We start from the raw sequence: 20,471 nt of genomic DNA on the forward strand, positions 1-20,471 counted from the left end.
TACTGCTGTGTGCCCATCCAAAATAATCCCAATCAATACTGTTTTACTCTGCCTTTGCACTGTGTCTTTTTAAAAGCTCCACACACACACACACACACACACACACACACACACACACACACACACAATCCCATTATACATAAACAACCTCGGCATGCTGAAAAGTTATTACAGAGGGCATCACAATATAAGCCCTGCTGACACATTTTACAACCTAAATTTATGAGTTGCAACCTGTTATACTGGAGAGAAAGGACTTAAAAAGGTGGGAGGCTTAACAAGGCACCACTTGGCTCTTGTGTTCAAGTGGACTCAGTGTTTGTACACTCACCTCTATATTTTTTATTGCATCCATCCTGCAATCGAGAGCACACCTACCAATTTGGAGCTAATAAGCAAATGGTAAATCTCATGGATTTTTAGATATGTGATTGCTGAAAAGGTGTGACATGCTGTTAAGGGTAATTTCACCTGCAGCGGCCCTTGGCACCAGGCTGTATGTTGTTTCCTCACCTGTTATTAACCAGCTTGTGCAGCGGTAGAGCCACAGAGGGTGGCAAAGGAAGGCAGCTGTCACCCAGAAAGGTGTTGCCTTGACCCTGTAGCTATCCAAATGGAATATGAAAAAAATGATGAACCTCTTTTCAGCACTCCTTCTTTTTGTCTTTTTATTAATTTGTGAGATTTGTATCTTTTTCATCATAACTTGACATTGCTGAGTTAAACAATCTTCTTTTCATCTCTTTCAGTTGGAGTCTAACAGCTTGCCAGTCACTGTAGAGCCATTCAGTACCCAGAAGAGCAGTGAAGAAAACCCATGCACAGCCTGGTGCTCTCAGCCGGGAAGCTGCAGCACAACAACGCTGAAAGCGAGAAAGGACCTGGAAGGTCACACGTATGACTCCTTGAGGTGAGCCACGATTTTGCAGCGTGCGAGTATACGCATTGTAACTCCAACATCTCCGGTCTTGAGGCTCAGTTACTTTGCGCTACATTTTAGATGGTGAGATAGTAAATCTCGCCTGAGGACAGTCTGGTACCGTCTGCCTCACAGGGAGTTAAAAGGTCAGGGTAATGCAGCTCCAATAACGGTGGATTCATGCTGTGGCATGATAAAATAAAATCTTAAAAGCAAACCCGGAATGAAAAGGCAACCTCTGCAGGAAGGCTGGAATTAGGGTGGTCCTGTCAATACATCTGACGGAATAAAAAATCCTCTTGGCAACTTTGTGAATATCTTTTGAGTGATATACAGACAAAGGTAATTCTATTAACAAAGGTGATTCTGTAATGGAAAAAAGATGGACAAGAGAAAAATCCATTTGGTTTGAACTCAAAAAGTCAAACTGGAAATTAAGAACAGAACTTTCTGATTCTTACACCCTAGCTCATGTTACTTACTGAGCTTCACTTCCCATTTCAACTCCGGAGCTGGTCTAAAAGCTTATTTTTTTACAACAGCAAACCATAATTTAAAGCAGTAGTCACATCGTCCCTTAAACTACATCACTTCTGGCATTTACATACTTTTTTTTACTTTTTAAACTATCTTTTATAACATGTTTATAACAACAGTATTTGCTCTAGATCTATGGCTTTGAAGCCTAAATTAAACGAAATTGCAGCCTTTTTTACTATCACAAAATGACATGTATGTATAGTTACGTCGGCACTATTTTTAGAACTCTCCGCTCCGCCCTGTACAGCGAACCAGGAAATCTTCATATGGGTCGTTATGGGTGATACTTACAAAATACTTAATCTGTTGTTTCTTATGCATGTAGTGAGTCATTGATTTCCCCCTAAATTATAAATGAACTTTAGTTTACTAAATTATTTGTAACAATGGAGGCAACTTCCCTCTTTTCTCTTAAAAGTACATCACATCTATTAAAAAAAAGCTCCAAAAGCACCTGCCTCCTGAATATTAATGCTACAGCTGTAGGCAACATTAAAACATATTCCCACACTCTTTGAGTCAAAGCATCAAAGAGCGTGGTTATGACTAAGCAACAGTATCAACATATTATATTCAAAGGTGGGTTGTAAAGAACAATTTAGAAGTTGCTATCAGCAAGTTTATCCACTTAAAACGTCATTTTTTTAACTTTGTTTTAAAAACAACTGCATGTGTTATCTAAAGGGCATCCATACTTATAATCAGTTATTGTTGTTATTTTCATTGCAATCCAATCTCATTGTGCAGACAAAGGTAATGACTGCCTGGATCAGGTTGCACAGCTACAGTTGCCAGGCAACCCATTTGAGAAATTGGCAACCAATTTTTGGCCTATGTTGGGGGGGGCAATTTTTTTTTAAACAAATGATAAAAAGTGACAGCAAACAGCACATAACACACATTTTTAATATTTGTTGCATTAGTGATATTTAGATAATGCTGCATGTATGTTGTTGCATTTAGTGAAGGTGGCGGATTAGCTGATGTTGGGGGACCCACAATCCAAGACTAATGCTGAAGGCCAATGGATCTGTGGTGGGAATCACCACTAAGGTCAAAAAAGCTGCACTACTGGCAGGAATAGAGGGTGGACTTGTTAACTTCCAGTCAGATACAACACAAACTACAAATACATTTTTGTGAGGTTGTAGTACAGTTTTCATTATTTTATGTCACATTTACATTATCAAGCTGACGGATAAAAGAATGATAATGGATCAAAAATGACAAACAAATTTTCAGTTTTGGCAACCAAAAGAAGGCACCATTTTAAGCAGCCTGTCCTCCTGTCAAAAATATCAATATAGGTTGTGTATACAGGCAGCGAAAAACAAGCTATATTTACAAATTTCACCATCCGCTGTAATGCGGTGGCCTCCAACTTGCTGACGTGGTAGTGAGTCAAGCAAAGTTTAAAAGGGCAGATTCCCAAGGATGGAGGCTGGGCTGGTTTATGGGTCAAACAAGCAACAGACTTTCAGCTGGGAGAGCAGGGTTCACGTCCAGTGTGAAAACAAAAGTGAATCATTTTTAACTCAAGTTATGTTCTTTAAGTAAGTTACGTGGATCACGTTTTTGAGCGTAACTTACGTTTTTTTAAGTAAATTGCGGCAGTCACGTGACTCTTGTAGCTATTTCATTTCCAGCATTTACGTACATTGATTTACTGTTTAAACTGTCTTTTGTAACGCCTTACCAGAAGCTTTTTGCCCTAAACCTCAGGTCAGTGGTTTTACAACATGAATCCACAGAAACTGCAGTCTTTTTTTACAACCGTGGACTGTACGTTTGTGCTATTTTTAGACCGTTGTACTGTGAGGGCGCGATACATGCCTAATGCCGTAATTTGTGATACTGACACACAACTTCTTCTGACGTTTATGTTGGAGAACTTCTTGGTTTTAAGGGTTGTTAAGGTTGAATTTCTTTTTTTTTTATGAATGAAAAACTATATTTGTAGGATGGTGGGCATACAAAGCACAGGACTTGGTTTCACATCTAATCTGTCGTAAAACCATAAAACCATAAAAATTTGGTTAATGTTTGGAAAAGCTGGTTATTTTGTTAAAATGTTAATCTACTGTGGACTTTTTCTGTTTTAAACCAGGACAATTATCTACATTTCTTGTATAACCTATTCACAGTTGTGAATTAACTGAATATCAACAAAATGTCTGGGAGACATGGTTGGCAGAAATTGACCAAATTGCAGTAGGACTTGGATTGAGGGGAAAATTAAACTGCTTCTGCCCAAGCAACTCCATCACACTGACCTTTAAGCAATGAGAACCAAAGGATCACTTGACCAGCTGCTCCTCAAGTTCCCCTCAGCCAGGCAGGGGAGGCATGGCTGGCTGTGACCGGGGATAATACCCCTCCCCATTGCATGGCTGTTTGCTCTGTGTCCTTTCCAAGTGTCAACACCAGCACTCTCAACCCCTGCCACACTTCTCTGTATAAACTAATAAATATTGTTCCTCGTCATTAACTGAGCAAAATTACTGCACTCTCCACTGAACTTCGACCATGTTCCCCGGGAAGACGGCTTAAGTACAAGAGACAGCTCGCACAGGCACAACGCCTCTCTCTTTCTGTCAAGGAAACTGGTGGGCACAAGCACATACTTGTCTGCACAGCCCAAGTTAGATTACATCCTCCTCTTCTTCTGAGCACATGGCTAAAAATCATGTGAGAGAAGACAGCCGAGGGTTCGCTAACTTCAATAAGGAGAAAGCTAGGCCGAGCAAAATGTCATTTATTTAGAGCAGATTCAATGTCTGGGATTACAGAAAAGCGATATGCCGAAGATATTGATTTTTATCGGATTGATTTTATTTCAGAGTATCAAAATTGCTAATATAATTCAGTTATGCATAGTAGTGATAGGATTAGGACATTTTCATAAGATATTTCATCTTATGAAAGAGCCTTTTTAAAATTAGGAAGGTTGTAGTGTTTAAGTTGACTGCGTTAACTAGAGTGAGATGAGTGGTTATGCAAAGTAAGATATCTGATCAATTTTGTGGTGTGAAGCAAAGTTGTGGAACCATGGAGCGAGAGTAATTATTTTCTGATTTAAAGAGGAAAACAGAACTTTATCAGTTTTTTTATTAAATAAGTGAAAATCGGATTGTAAAATCAATTATGGCTGAAAAAATGAGCAGCTGTCTTCATCACAAAAGGACTTAATTTACTGGTTTGCTGCAAACTGTGGTTATCAGCAGCTTCTTGGAAATACAAAAATAAGTTGATATAAAAATCTGGGTGAAAATAAATGCATGTGGGGATTGTTGCAGTGAAATTAAATTGAAAATAATGAATTTAATGAGGTATTTACATTATGTAGTATGTAATGTAACTGACGATGACTAATTAGGGAAAATATTCTTTTTAGACGGACCAACTGGCATTTGTGTGATCTCTATTTGTGTTTTGTTTCTGTCTCTTTAGGTCTTTCACACCACAAACGCATACAAAAATAGAGTTACACACTGCCCTGACTTGGCAGTAGATCAGCTATGGCCTGTTATAGAGAAGCCCCGGGGCTGCAGACCCACAGCTGTAATCACTGTGTTTTGTCTGCAGTGAAGATTGAGGACTGCTGAAAGTGGAGCTGAAGCACAGAATGAATTCAAGCACCACGGAACACACACACACAGACACAAACTCACACACACAAACAAGACAGCACCAAACTACTTTCATGTGCTACTTCAAAGCATCAATTAAACAGGAGAAAAGCTAGATAATAACCATAAGGTTATCCTCATCGTAATGAGCCAAAGTATTCGTTGTGACACATCAAAAAACTTCCACAGCTTCTAGCCAGCAATTGGAAATACATTAACACCACAGCGGGGAATAGCATGCGCAGAGGTGCATGCAAATAAGGGAGAACACATTTTAAAGACAAATCTTAATATTTGACAAAACCATGATGTGTTGTGACTTCAAAGGTTTTCTGGAAAGATGGCTACAGTAGAACAATGACAGTTACATTATGTGACTGTAGTTTTACAAACACAGGCATCACCTGCTAAAGCGGCTCTACCTACCTTTTGCAGAATATTATTAAATGCATATATGTTTGTAGGCAGAGCAGTTCTTTTATGCCAAAAAAAAGGTTGGTGCATGTCATAGACTGTATGTAAATACAGTGACGTGAGGCCAATAAAAGGTCTTACTCCAAATGTGCAAAATAGCAACTCTATATTTTAGCTACATTTTTGTAAAATGGGAGGAAATGGAGCCGCGTTGTGCAGTTTTATATATATTCTGTGGTGCATGTGCAGATATGAAACATCAAAATACATTCACATCCTATAAAACAAGCTTGCACAATGAGATGCAAGCTGGAGTTCCTTTATGCTACACACTAGGGCTGGGCGATATGGCAAAAAAATTATCATTATATATTTTTTCATATCGTATGATTTCGACTATTATCACAATTTTTTATATTGTTTTTAAACTGCAAATTTTAAAGCATCCGTCGTGAAAACTAAAGTAACTAGAGATTAGGATTACAAAGTAAATAACAAAGCAAATGAAATATGAAAGATGAACATGGACACAAAGATGACGCAATTTCATTTTCATGCATTCCACACTTGGGTGGTACTTCAAATGATTAAACAGATGTGTTGTTGTTAGAAAACCCACACTGTTCATTTTTTGTTAACTTGTTTATTGAACTAAGTTCCATTTAGTAATAACTTGGTTCTCTGTAAGTTTTCATAGGTCCCACACTCAAGAAAGCACCACAGCTGTTCCAACGCTATTGAATGCACCATACCTGTGTGTGAATTGCTGTGCTGTGAATGTTAGTTTTCTCTCGATACAGCGGCGAATAGATTGTGATTTCCTTTGATGTTCCTCCCTGGTTTATTGCTACAAGTCATGGCTGACATCTATTTTGCTGCCCTCAGCTCCACGTTTAGCTCCACATTCAGTCCTTCTGTTTACTTCTCCGGCAACTTACAAACAGTAGTGGAGCAGGAAAAGGTTGACTCTGATTGGCTGATTGGCACATTTTTACATGTTTGATCGAGTAATTATGCTCACAGCTGATCGCAGTAATCAACCTGAAATTTATCGTGATCACTAATCGCGATCATATAATCGCCCAGGCCTACTACACACACACACACAACAAAAACAACAACTTCAATTTTAACTTTCCTCCTGGACATTTTATTTCTGTATTATATAATAGAAAACATATGTTTTCCATTATCAAATATCTTGCTAAATGTAGGCTCCACTGTGGCTTTACAGAAAGACAAGTAAATAGTCCTTTAACACCCACAACACTCTTTGCTGTGTACAGTACATTGAAGAACTTCAACCACTTCGGGCCATAAATGGCCGACGCTCTGCACCAAGCGTAATGTGCGGAGGAGAACGACACAACAGCAAAGCCCCCCCAACTCATAATGGTCTATTTTTAACCAGAGGCCCTGGGGAAAGAAAAATGTACATCTCCAGGCAATCACTCCAGGCATACACTGCCACACCAGGCAACTATAATGTCATGTAGAAGGCTATGGGGGCAATAAGGTCAAGCTACAAGTCAAATCAAAGCACTGAACAAGGAACCAGAAACATAAAAAAAATCCTGACCAAACTTTAGAAGAAAGGGAAACAACCAGCAGCAACTCACATCATGTCAATCCCAGATCATTAGAACCAGTGTTCACAGACCTGGAAAAAGGCATATCCAGGGGGTGGTTCAGTACAAAAAGAAAGGGCTTTTCTGTGCATCCCATTGAAATAGAATACTCCACATAGAGCAAAAGATGAAAGTCAACCACTCTCCAAAACTTCACTTGCCATGAGAAAATAGCTGACTCACTTTGATAGCGGAATACAGCAGCTTCTTAAGCAAGACAGATAATTGATTGGGAGGTTCAGTGGAAAAAGAGTGGCTCCACCGCCAGATACCATTCAGATAATAACTATTATATAACTGTCCATTACATTTTCTGAATCCACAGGTATGTATCTACACAAGATGTTTTGAATTTCCCGTTTCCAAATTAGAATCTGGATGGGACAAACCCCAGTCAAGAACATGCTAAGAAGATGCTAAAATGTTTTTAGTTAGCTTTGTAACAACACATGGATGACAAATGAGACACAGTAAAAACTATATATGTGGTTTGGAAAAATGGATGTGTTTACACCTTTTCAATAACAGCATATCCATATTCCCCATGTTCCAAAGATCATTTGTCCCAGGGTTTAATGTCCCCAGGATCCTATCTCCCTGGGTCCTATGTCCCCAGTATCCTGTGTCCCATGGACCCTATGTCCTCAGAATCCTATCTCCCTGGGTCCTATCCCATGGTCCTATGTCCACAGGATCCAATGCCCCCAGGGTCATATATCCCTGGGTCTAGTGTTCCCAGGGTCATATGTCCCCATGGATCCTATCTCCCTGGGTCCTATCCCAGGTTCATATGTCCCCAGGATCCTGTCTCCCTGGGTCTAGTGTTCCCGGGGTCCTATGTTCCCAAGTTTATTATTCTGTTAACACACATTAACCTTCAGATTGTGCTTTACACCGGTTTCAAGTTCAAATATTCCGAAAAATAAAAACCTATTTTTTCTCCTTGGCGTTCAGTCCCAGCTTGGCAAGAATCCTTGGCTTTCTTTTTACTTTTTTTTACCCTTTTATTTGTCTTTTTTATCTCTAACTCTGTTTTGGATTGAGTTTTTATTACTATTTTATTGTTCTACTGTTTTTAGTATTTTATTGTTTCATTGTTTTTATTTATACCTATTTGTGTGTGACTTATTCAATTTTAATAACTGTACAGCACTTTGGTCAACTGAGGTTGTTTTTAAATGTGCTCTATAAATAAACTCTGACTTGACTTGACTTGACTAACCACTTTTCTAGTATTCACATGTCTGAAAATAACAATGTTGAGTGTTCTCATCTAGACCTTGGACCTTCAATAGCCAACTTTTATTATTGTCAAACCTAAAAATGCTTCATGGTTTTTGTGTTCCTTTTTTATCTTTTCTTTTTCCTCTCTTTTAATTGATTGCTCATTATTTTCATTTGAGCCTGAAATATCTTGTGTCTAGAGTAAAACCTGTGCCATATGTGCAATTTCATGATTCCCAGAGTCATGGTTATAGTTCCCTAATCATATCCATGTTCCCATAATGTGCCATATGAATCTGGGGAACATAGGACCCTGGGAATATAAGAATGGGCCCATTTTCAACATCTGTCTAGAATATTGTACCATGTTGATAACCACCTCCAAAGCTGCTTTGAGCAATCAAACTGCAGTTTGTTTCTAATCCTTCTTGGCAGCATATGTCCTGACTTTGGCTTTGACTTGGCTTTTTTTTATTATCACATATTTATCTTATCTCCCCAAAACATGTGTAGGGGCTAAGTGGAAGTAGGTAACTGACAGCTGGTCAGGTGTCCTGGGATGCACTACAAGATTGCAGGCCAGGTACAATTACAATCTCTTAATAATAACTAAAGATTGCTATCAATGCGTACAATTCTGAATCTGATAAATTATAGATGTTGATGGCAATTTTGAATCTGGCTATCTTCCTAAGCATGTCTTGTGAAATATCTTCCAAATAAGATCCTGAGAGTGGCTGCCAAGATAGGGAAATTGGAAAGTGAAGGTAGTGACTGTAACTAGACAATCTGTGTGTGAGCCAACATTTTCTGAGAGTCCAGGTATAAGATGTGCTTACAAGAAACTAGGGCAATACATGCTGACAGGGAGGTAAGGAATGTTGCCACAAAGCAAAATTTCAATATGCAGGGTTTTGGACAACAGGAGAAGAGAAGATGAACAGCTGCGGGGTTTAGCTGAGCAGACTTAAATGCTAGTGTAGTTTTACAGCTGAGTATATATTCAGACATGTTTCCTCTTTAAAGTAAATGTGAATCAAGTTAACTAAGGCACTTTGCTTGGTAAACTGTAGGCAGTTTTGCTTGACAACCAGGCACTAGTGTGATGTGTTTTTCTTATTTTCTCTTATTCCCACTCCTACGCAGATTTGAATCCAGACAGCCATCAAGCTCAATGATTGGCCATTAGGGGCATGCTTTCTCCCCCATCTCTCATGCCTCAAGGAAAAAATAAGTGCATTTTCTGAAAATGATCATCTGTGGTGCTGGATGTAGACACCCCACGCATCATTTCCTTACAGTACCTCCTTCTATTCCTTCCAGTAAGAAGTCTCGGACATTAGCTCTCCTCTTGTGCAGATTGGAGCACTGCCTGTGTTCTCAATAGTCGATTTCTGGGACACACATGTCCTCTCATTCAACAATAGAGCCCAGGGTCCATTTCCCAAAGGTGTCTTAAAGATATAATGATCCTAGCCCATGAATTTAAAATAGGACCTTTTAGCCTTAAGATGCTTTTAGGTACCAGGGCCCAGGTTTGGTCTGGTTCAATCTATTTCAAGCACAGCATGGTTGAAAAGTATGGACGGGCATTTGGAAGAAACCTGCCAACTAAAACATCCATAACGTTAACGATCAATTAATCAATTATTCTCTATGCATACATGGGCAAAATAAAATATAGTAGATAGTACTGTGCAAAAGCCTGTTTTGATAATGGACACTTTTATTTTGAAAGGATGGAAATAGACTTCATCCTGTCAATCATAAAACTAAATCAAGTGAGATTAAACTGTAAAGATAACGTTAAGGAGTTCAACGTTTTATGTTTTAGCCCCCTCAAAGAAGCATGAGGTTAGTTTTCACAGTAATCTTGCACATTTAAGTGTGTATTGTGTTTAAATAAGTTTTGGATTAAATAAACTCAGTATTCATGCTTGCAAGGTTTGATACAGTAAGCTAGTTTTGCTCAAATGGATACTCTTGTATTTCTGTCTGTTTTATAATTTATATTAAACTTTCAGCTTGCAAACTGTAGCTTTATCTAATTTAATTCTCAGTCGATTGGCTTATTCACGTACGGCCGCAGAACTGAACACTTAGCTGTGTTTCATTTTAATGAGTACTGGTATGCCATCATAGATAAAATTAAAATAAATAAAAAACACAGAGGGATTAAAAATTCCACATGATCAACCAAATTCTTAACAACCATTAATCAGTCATTGATTAATTATTCCCATCCCTTTTGGAAAGACAAGATTATTAGCCAATTTCTTATAACGATTTCATATAGAAGACATGCATTTACCTGGGCAAGACTGAGCTACTCTACCTCCCAGGGAAGGGCTCCCCCACCACTGACCTCCACATCACTGTCCAGAACACAGTGGTTGTCTCCACAGAAACCGCCAAGAACCTTGGCGTGACTCTTGACAACCAACTGTCCCTCTCCACAAACATCACCGCCACCACCAGATCCTGCAGATTCTTGCTGCATAACATCAGGAGAATCCGTCCGTTTCTCACTCAGAAGGCAGCTCAGGTCCTGGTCCAGGCACTGGTCATCTCACGCCTGGACTACTGCAACTCCCTCATGGCAGGTCTGCCTGCCAAAGCCATCCGACCTCTGCAACTCATCCAGAATGCAGCTGCTCGATTGGTCTTCAATCTTCCCAAATTTTCACACACAACACCCCTCCTCCGCTCCCTGCACTGGCTACCTGTGGCTGCTCGGATACGCTTCAAGACTCTAGCTCTGGCGTACTCTGCTGCTAACGGTTCAGGTCCTACTTACATCCAGGACCTTGTCAAACTCTACACCCCTGCCCGTCCTCTCCGCTCTGCATCAGCCAAACAGCTGGCGACTCCCACCTTCCGTGGGTCAACTCGCCTCAAAACCTCTTCCAGACTTTTCTCTGTCTTGGCTCCCAAATGGTGGAACGAGCTCCCCACCGACATCAGGACCTAAGACAGCCTGTACATCTTCCGCCGCAGGCTGAAGACCTATCTCTTCCAACAATACCTCGGTTAAGCCATGGTCACCTAACACATATATATATTTAAAAAAAAAAAAAAAAAAAATTGCTCTTCTTCTTCTTCTTCTTTTCTATTCTTTTCTTCTTTAACATATAGCACTCCTGTAGCAATGACAGTTAGCTCTTAAAGTTATGTACTTACTTGATTCCTGTGGTCTATGTCTAGTACCATCAGGTTGAATGCACTTATTGTAAGTCGCTTTGGACAAAAGCGTCTGCTAAATGACATGTAATGTAATGTAATGTAATTTATGAATATACAATAATTTGACGGTGACCGCGTGTCAAGGTAAGATTAGTCATTTATAAATGGTCAACATATGAGTTTTAGAATCCTTTTTGAAAACGACTGAGACCTTCCAGTCTTCATTGTGACCACCTGCATTCCATGCCATGTCTGCCACTGACACTGATTCCAGTAGCTCAGCCTAAGCACTTCTTGTCACTTCTCATAAACTACACAGATGATGTCTTCCACTCCACCTGTCTTTGTCGCTCGGTTAGATCTACATGGCATGGATCCCTGCAATCTCTGAAGCCATCAGCTATCAGTCTGACAAGGATTTAACCTCTGGAGGCAAGGGGCTGTTATTTCTGGGGTTCTGACGAAGCCAGCGGATATCAGGATAACGGATATCCAGTCAAAGGCTTCCTCTTCCACACACTGGTCAGTGGTTGAACTCCAATAAGTAATTTGAGACTTGAGAATGGAGTTGGATGGGCTTCATTTAGAGTGATAAACTTCCAGCTTTTTTTTCTATTTGTTTTGTTTTTGTATATTTTGACTATAACTTTGGTGTTTTCATTTATTTTGTACTTGCCTAGTCTATGGATGTATTGGATAAACTGATGTGTCCTCTGACAGCTGATATAATTATGCATCCAAGGAAAATCCAATAAAAATAATTTTGAAAAAAAGAGAGTTGGAGTTGGAGTTGATTGTTCCACAAGTAGTCTGTTTAGTTAAGTTAGCTAAACTGCTAAAAAGCCAAGTCTCCATTAGATGATTGCTGTTGGGTTCCAAGATTGCATTTTGGCTGATAAGTTTTGTCTTTTTTTGCTCTCTACAGGGATTGTTTACCTACAGTAAAGCTCAAATGCGATTGGCAAATATTACTTGGACTACACATGGAAAGCAGAATGCTTTCAAGCCAAAATATGGTACCATTGCCTACAGATTCTGCTTTCAAATGAAAAATCTGTATTTTTATATCGAATGCTCACTTCACCAAGGTTCTGTACACAGGGGCAATGATAACATTTCAGAGAAACATAGCTATTGCACGGCATAAAAGATGCAGCTGAACAATATGGGAAAGGCATCTGCCCGACCACTACCGTCTTGGGCTTTGCCTGGAGCACTCCAAGGAACTTGACAATTCATTCATTTCATTTATCCAGTGCTAACCTTCTGGGTCTGACAAATTAACATTCCCCTTTAACCTCACTCCAGCTAATAGAGTTTCCTCCTCTATTTAAGTGTTTCTACCATTATTGTGTTTGTAGTATTGGCCGATGCTTTTGCACTTGAGAACACATTTTCACCTCTAATTATCAGCCCGCAAAGAAAACTCCATTGACCTCAGAGAGGACATCACTCAGCAATGTCCTTCACAGTGGTTTGAGGAGGCTGACCTGAATGCATTTCATTTCAGAGGCATCATCTATTTAAAAGGTTGACACAAAATACCTTTTAATATTAGCTAAATCCTCAGCAGAAAATAAGACAAGCACTAGCTAAGCCAGAGTGTTCTAGATAACCAAGGATATAAACTCTCTCTACCACTGGCGATGTGACTGGAAAGATTAATAATCCCCACATAAATAAGCATGCATAATATGCAAAGTTGCTCAGTGTTGTATTTTGCATCTACTGTAGATGACAGTGATCAAGCGGGCAGTAAGTTATTCTGTCAAGGGTAGGTGAACTCATCATAGTTAATGCCCCATTTTCAGTGTTAATGTCTCACTGGTTATAACGATATGACCAATGACACAAACTGCATGTCTGATTAAAATTACTGTGAATGTTCCTGGTAATGAGCTGAATTTATTGCCGTGGCAGAGGCTAGTGTCACCAATATGTCACATCTCAAAAATTGCACTGTGCAGACTTTTTCCACAAGTGTGAAACTGTGCACCCACTTATTATTTAATGAAACAGAAAGCTGACATAGTGAGCTAAAAGCAGCGATAACACAACATATAAACAAAAGTGAGAAGTGCAGAGAGAAGTCGCCTGTTGTTTACATTTTTTTTTCTGTACTCACCCGAGGCAGATAAATTCAAGCTTATACATGAGGTTAGATACATGTGAACCCCTGATGAATATGTAAATGGATCCACGTTCACTCTGACTCTGACTAAAGTCACTTTTTACGTGCCCATTCTATATCTTGTGTCTACATCAGTTTTATGATGTAAAAAGGAAAAAAATCTACATATTAATAAGTTTCATAGATATTAAATGGGATACGAAATGTTCAGTCACATTTACTTGAAGGAAATTGATTGTGAAATGAACTGTGACATTGTCTCCAAAGCAGTTTGGCAATTTTCCAGGGCAGCGTGGGGGCTCATCGGTTAACACGGTCATCTAGAGGTCAGCCATTCAAATCTGTTGCTGTTTTTGCATGTGTTTCTTCCCTCATCACAAACTTATGCAGGTATAGTGAAATGGAACTTCTAAATTTCCCCTATAGATGTCTGGCATACTGAAATGAAAGCATCAAAATGAAGGGAAACCAATTGCCACCTGGTCCGTCTAATGCATTGACAATCTACAACACTATTCTTTGGATAACATTGCATAGTTATGTAAAGAATGTGTGATCTTGTATTGCAGTTTGGTTTTTCTATAAAAAAGCAACTCAAAGTTATTTTCAGTGGACAAGCTGTGACATCTTACCAGGCCTCCAAATACCAATACAAACAATGGTAAATGGTTGCTAAGGTGTTGGAAGGTGGGTGGAAAGAAAATGCAGATACATTCACCCATTTCATAATACAGAGAGAAAATAGCTCAAGCATGTGGCCTCATGATTATCTGACAGTATACACTAACTATTAAATAAGTAATCACAATTAATTACATGGCTGTCCATAGTTAATCGCAGATCAATTGCAAATTAATCACACATCAAATGGAGATTTTTCATGTCAAAACTCCTATCAATATGAGAGTGGACAAACATTCATGTTTTATGCAAATGTATGTGGCTTCATTATTGGAAATTAATTAACAACACAATAGTTCAATGCATGTTTTCATAGAATCCATGCATCTAAAGCATCTTCCCAATGCTTTTCAAAATAATGCGCTGTCACCCCGAGGTAGCTGTGATTTCTGTGTAACGTCCAGTAGTCTCCGTTAGTGTATCAGTCGTAGTCCGTTCCATGTCCTCTGCTACTTGTGCAGTCTTTATTCAAGTTTATCTACGATACAGTGGTGTTTTTGTCCGGGGGATCTTCATTCTCCACACTGTTAATTGGCCTGCCACAAGCTAGATGTTTCCGGACTAATGAGACTGTCTACATTGGCTAACAAATGGTATTTAAGACTAGTTATACTCAGGTTGTAACTCACATGGACAGTAACTGCAAATAACTTTGTTTTTGGGGCTTTAAAGCTGAACTTTCCATTTGAAATAACTTTTTCTTTATCCATTGCTTGTGAGTCCCCATCTGAATTTACTATAACACAACCTGTGATAAGAAGATACAATGAGTGGTGTTAAGATGAATTTGCATTATCGAGCTTTGACAACCCCAGTATGCATCTAAAATGTATTACAAGGCCAAATATCTCAGCCCCAAACCATCAAATGAGTACCACAGAGGCACTCAAAACAACAAACACCATCCAATATGCATGGTAAAATCTAATGCAAGTTTAAATTATCTGGTCTGCAACATCTTTGACATTCTGACAACAAAACAGTCGAATGACTTTCTGTCCTACCTCTGGTGTGGCTGGGGACCCTTCGGCGGCCCGTGGATGAGCTGTGCATGACATGCTGGTAGTGAGACATGTCCGTTGGCGTGTTGGGAACACGGAAGCTGTCCTGGAACCTCTGCATCAAATCTTCTACCGACTCCGTGTTTGGGTCAATGGCTACGAAAAAGAGATGCAAAGTGAAAATGGCAGTCATGTCATAAGGCTTTAAAGTGAAAATCACTTTGCAAATAGTGAGTGACACACCAGATATAGTAAAAAATACACACACTGATGCATAAAGGCAAACACCTAAAAATAGCTTCTTTTTTTTTCTCCTTTTTTGAAAGATGAGAGATTAGAGAATGATATGCATCATGAGTCACTAGACTGCCCCATTTAGACACTGTAAGAAAAAACGCAGCACAGCGTTATTTCTTCTATTCTGTTATTTTTTTGGCCTTTAAATGATTCCATCAATTCAATATTGCTTCATCTCTACAGGGATCCTGCCAACACTTTCCCCTGATGGCTCAGTCTCACTCTTCCTGATGAATGACTCCAAAACAACTGGCTGTGGGAAAAGAGGGGGGCAATTTTCTTATAAAAGAAAATTGCAAAAGAAAAAGGCCAGGAAATTCCTATGACCTGTCTAGATATCTTCTGGCAAATTAATTTAAGCCACCAAAGAGACTAATTATGAGTAGAGAATATTATTTCCTTAATGTGTCTGACAAACAGATTAAAACGTGGATATCTAAAAGAGATTGTCATATTCAACTTCATATAACCTCTGTTTATAGCAGACTTGGGCATTGGGCGGCCCGCGGGCCACATCAGGCCCATTGGCTGTCCTTGCCCAGCCCACGTGAGGTTACCCAGAAACTAGAAATCAATACAACCGCAGTGCTTTTAATTTGAAGGCGGTTTACGTATATCTGCTTGCATGCATACCCACCTGCAAAGAAACACGTTCCACAAAATACACTGAGTTACCTAGGTACCTTGTCACCTTGTGGTTTGAATGTAGCCTATGTTTATTAGCATCCCTGGCTGAATGACGGTCAACTCTTTAAGTGATAGTTCACAAGATTTATTTTAAATCGTAGCTCCATGAAAATGAAAATAAGACATTCCTTTGTCACCTTGTGAATCCACCGTAAGAGCTACAAGGTGGGAAAACAATAACAAACATTAGCATTAGCACTTGAGCAAACAAGCAATTTTACCATAATTAGGACAACAAATTAGGGTTGTCAAAAGTATCGATAATCAAAAAAGTAATTGAGTATCTGAAGCTTGTTATCATAGTTGCAGGTTCTAAATATTTAACCTGTGGTTCTGTTAATTTTTACATGTTGCATTTTTCTTGTTCATAAAAATATTTCTGTTAAATTTTGAGGTCTTTGTTTTTATCCTTGTGGCATCGAAAATGGTATCGAGTATTGAATATTTTCCTGAGTATCGGTATCGAGTTGAAAATTTTAGTATCGTGACAACCCTACAACAGATATAGCCACTAATTTATATAAACTTTAACAACATTGTTCCACTGTCAGCCAGGCACTATAGAAGCCTTTTTGATACTTTATATCAACTTTATGAAGTACGACGCACTCGTTATTATTTACGTTCGGTTTTCATTTAACCGTTCCACCTGTTATTTCCTGTCACTAACTTTCAAAATTAAAGCACCCGTTTCACACTGGATGGCACCTTTTCAAAATAACAGCATCACAACATTGTAAAACACCTAGAAAACATACAAACATGAAAAACAAGCTATATAATACAAAAACACTAATAGGAATCTTGCTAAAGGTAATTTACAGTTGTGTTTTTTAATTAATTGTCCACCCCTGTTTTATAGGAACTGCCTTGCTTAATATGGCTTGCAAAGTTCAAATAAGCTGAGATAGTCACTCAGTCTATGTAAGCAGTAATGATTTGTCAACACGGTATGTTGACAAATCAGGTAGGATTCATTCATAGTGTAGGGTTAAACAACTGTGGGCCAAGACAAACAACTGCTAAAAAAAACTGTGAAAACTCCTCCGTCCCCAAACTTAGTATTAGTATAGCCATCTCCCAAAGATGGGGCCATTTATCACCCCAACCACCACTACCCCGCGCCTATCATCAACATCTTTTGATCTGTCAGTCTGGCTCTGAGGTGTACTCTTTCCATGAATAATGGTGATGTGTTGCTCCCAGTGGATGCTCGTTGTGCATGCCGATGAGCGTGCCAGAGCAGAGGAAGAGGGAGATGAAGAGGACGAGGGTGAAAGTGAAGAGGCAGGAGTATTCACGTTGTTTTTGATATTATAAACTGAAAGCTAACAATAGCAGGCGGAATGCATGTTATCCTTGCAATGATACATATTTGCTTGGATTCATTTGTTAGCTCACAATAGTTAATGTCTTGTCAAACATGGAATCGCTGTTGGCATGTCTGTGGTAATAGGCCCATGTAAGCAGGTGCGAGAGATGATGCAAAGTTTCCATCATTTGAGGGACAGATGGGGGGTTTTGCCCTCCGGTCAAATATATTTTTTGCATTATACAATTTTCAGATTTAACAAAAGGGCTTAAAGTGGGTTGATCATTGAATTAACCTCCAACAAAAGAGCAAATTCTGATCTCCATTCTTTAAGCCATCATATAACCCGCAACAGAGACGTGTGTCCTAGCTTTAAAAACAAAATAATCTACTCCCACACACACCCACCCCATCTTAACCTGTACATGTCTCCTGAGCACTTACACTGATGGAGGGAAATCAATACAATGTGCTTTGGCTCTGACATATTTTAGCTCATATGTTTGGGTGTTAGTTAAGCTCAATGCTATGACTCTATGCTGCACACTCACCCACAATTAGCACTGAACAAAACAAACATTAGTTTTATATTGAAATAAAGTGTTGTAAATACTGTACATGGGTTGCTGACTTTTGGTCCCCAGCAAATGGACAGAGGTTTTACATCAAAACACCTACTCACACATGACTGATGAGCAAAACAGGAAGTCAAACTTCTCTACAGCCAGAGGGCTGGATATTTACTTTCTGGAGATATTTCTATTATAACAGTGTGTTAAAATTTTTAATCCCTGTGTTATCACTATACAAGTTGATCTAAGATGCCCAGAAGGCAGTAAAAATGCTAAATGGGAGTCATGCACACTAAAGCAGTTGAACCAATGGTTCATTGAGCAAGCAAGCATCAACTTTGTAAAAAAGCACAAGAGTCAAAAATGAGGCGTATCTAGTGCAGGAGTTTAGGCTGATAATTGCTGCAAGTTTGAGGAAGTGAGAGAGCATGATCATAAATATTTTATCATCTTTATCTACAACTTGATTCAAAATAAAATTGGGATGATGTATAGAACAAAGAATAACAGAATGCATCACAATGAGTGTAGGTCACAAAGGATTTGCAATTTATAAAAATGTTCACAGCGTCTCAAATGTTTTGGATGGGAGGGTAAGAGGGTGTAAGTATAGGTCAGAATTTTTTTTGTTTTAATTTAGATATGAGACTACACATGCTTATTTTTAAGCAAAAGTGTTATGACCTGGCTCAAATGGCTACAACAAAGGGAAACACACCATAATGATGATCTGTTTAAAGAATTTCACGATCGCAGGGTCTATTTATTTTGGATTATATTCTAATGATAAATTATGTAGTCTAAACATGTTTTGCTTTGTCACTATTAAAAATCAAAACACCACAGAGTTTTATCAGCTCCAGGCATCGACACAATAGTCTAAGATCAATTCTCCGACTCTGACTTGTGGACTTCACGCTGACTCAAATTTGCGTACACGAGCTGAGAGCAGACATCAGATCTGATCGTACCCTCCGCTCACGTCCAGATTGATAAATGCCGAGGCTTGCGTAGAAATGATCTTACGCCCACTTTACGCTCACTTTCTGACGTACGCTCGTTTGATAAATGAGGGCCACTCTGATTTAAATCGGTGCCAATTCAAATTTTTTGTTTTGACTGTGAAATGGCTTAAAAAATTATGAATTTAGTATATGATGGCCATTCCCATACTCAATTATGTCTCAAAATTTGTTGTAGTTGTGGGCTGATATCATTTGTTACAAAATATCCCCCTGCCCCATCACTGATACTCAGTGGCCGGTGGCATCAAATTCACTAGAAGCTGTGGGACGGCAATCACTCACCACCCCAGGCTTCATTCACATGTTGCTCAATTAAAGATAGTACAGCTGCTCACTGCTTCCAGCTTATATAGCAGATAATTAATTGATTTACTATTCAGCAGCCTTTAATGTAATACAGACTGCAAAGACGTACATTTTTTTTACTTGAGGCTAACTAATGGACTGTTAAAGCCATGATACACCAATATATAATTAGTTCTTCTACTGTGCTGTCATATGTGCCGATAGATGAAAAGCTGAACACCAATGTCATGTTAACTTTTTCCCTTATATCTGTTAGAAGGCTTTACTATTGGACAGGGAGACTGCTTTGAATGGAGCCATCACACAGAAGTCAGTTGTACGTCCCATTAATAGTACAGTAAAGGATAACAAAAATGTTTCTACTGAAAGGAACTTTTTTCCAGGTCGCACACTGGATTTGATGCTGAGGCTGCTACTGTAGCTGTTGCTTCTGGCTATGTTGTTATAAATTGAAGCGGCTGTACACCAAACCTTGGCTGTGAGTGGGATCTGCCTTGTGCTGAAGGAATGCTTTTGAACATACGACACTGACACTAAAACAAGAGTTCCCTAGAATCTGGCACAAATTTGCAAAGGATTTCCCATCTTCACTGTTTTCTTCAAACCAGCCAAGCCCAAGGCAGGTTTTCACACCACTGCAAGTCTCACTTAAGTACACAGGATGGTGCACAGTGATGCAGACACTTTTCATTGGTTAATAGAGCCCCTTTAACACACATCATTGGACATGGACAATAGTATTCCCGACACTTTCACTTGTACATTAAGCAGATTCTAAAGACCTTGATGCAGTTCATTGAGAACACTTATACATAATTTGCACTACAGACCATAAAATGTCTTTCTACAGGTCTTCAAATTTTATGGTAATTAGATAAAAATTAGCAAATGAAAGGTCTTCAAAATTACCCTCAAATCACAG

The 20,471-nt window shown here is 39.0% G+C and overlaps 1 protein-coding gene across 1 annotated transcript in view; it reads right to left on the reverse strand.

The window, feature by feature from the left end:
• The window catches only part of LOC131992057 (astrotactin-2-like), a 344,657-nt gene that overhangs the window by 192,337 nt on the left and 131,849 nt on the right, over window positions 1-20,471 (reverse strand). Inside the window, exon 4 of the mRNA XM_059357417.1 lies at window positions 15,354-15,506. Within this exon, the coding sequence (XP_059213400.1) occupies window positions 15,354-15,506 (153 nt within the window). The remainder of the gene's footprint in view (window positions 1-15,353; window positions 15,507-20,471) is intronic.

The sequence above is a fragment of the Centropristis striata genome, chromosome 19, assembly GCF_030273125.1.
Source record: "Centropristis striata isolate RG_2023a ecotype Rhode Island chromosome 19, C.striata_1.0, whole genome shotgun sequence".
Taxonomy (NCBI): Eukaryota; Metazoa; Chordata; class Actinopteri; order Perciformes; family Serranidae; genus Centropristis; species Centropristis striata.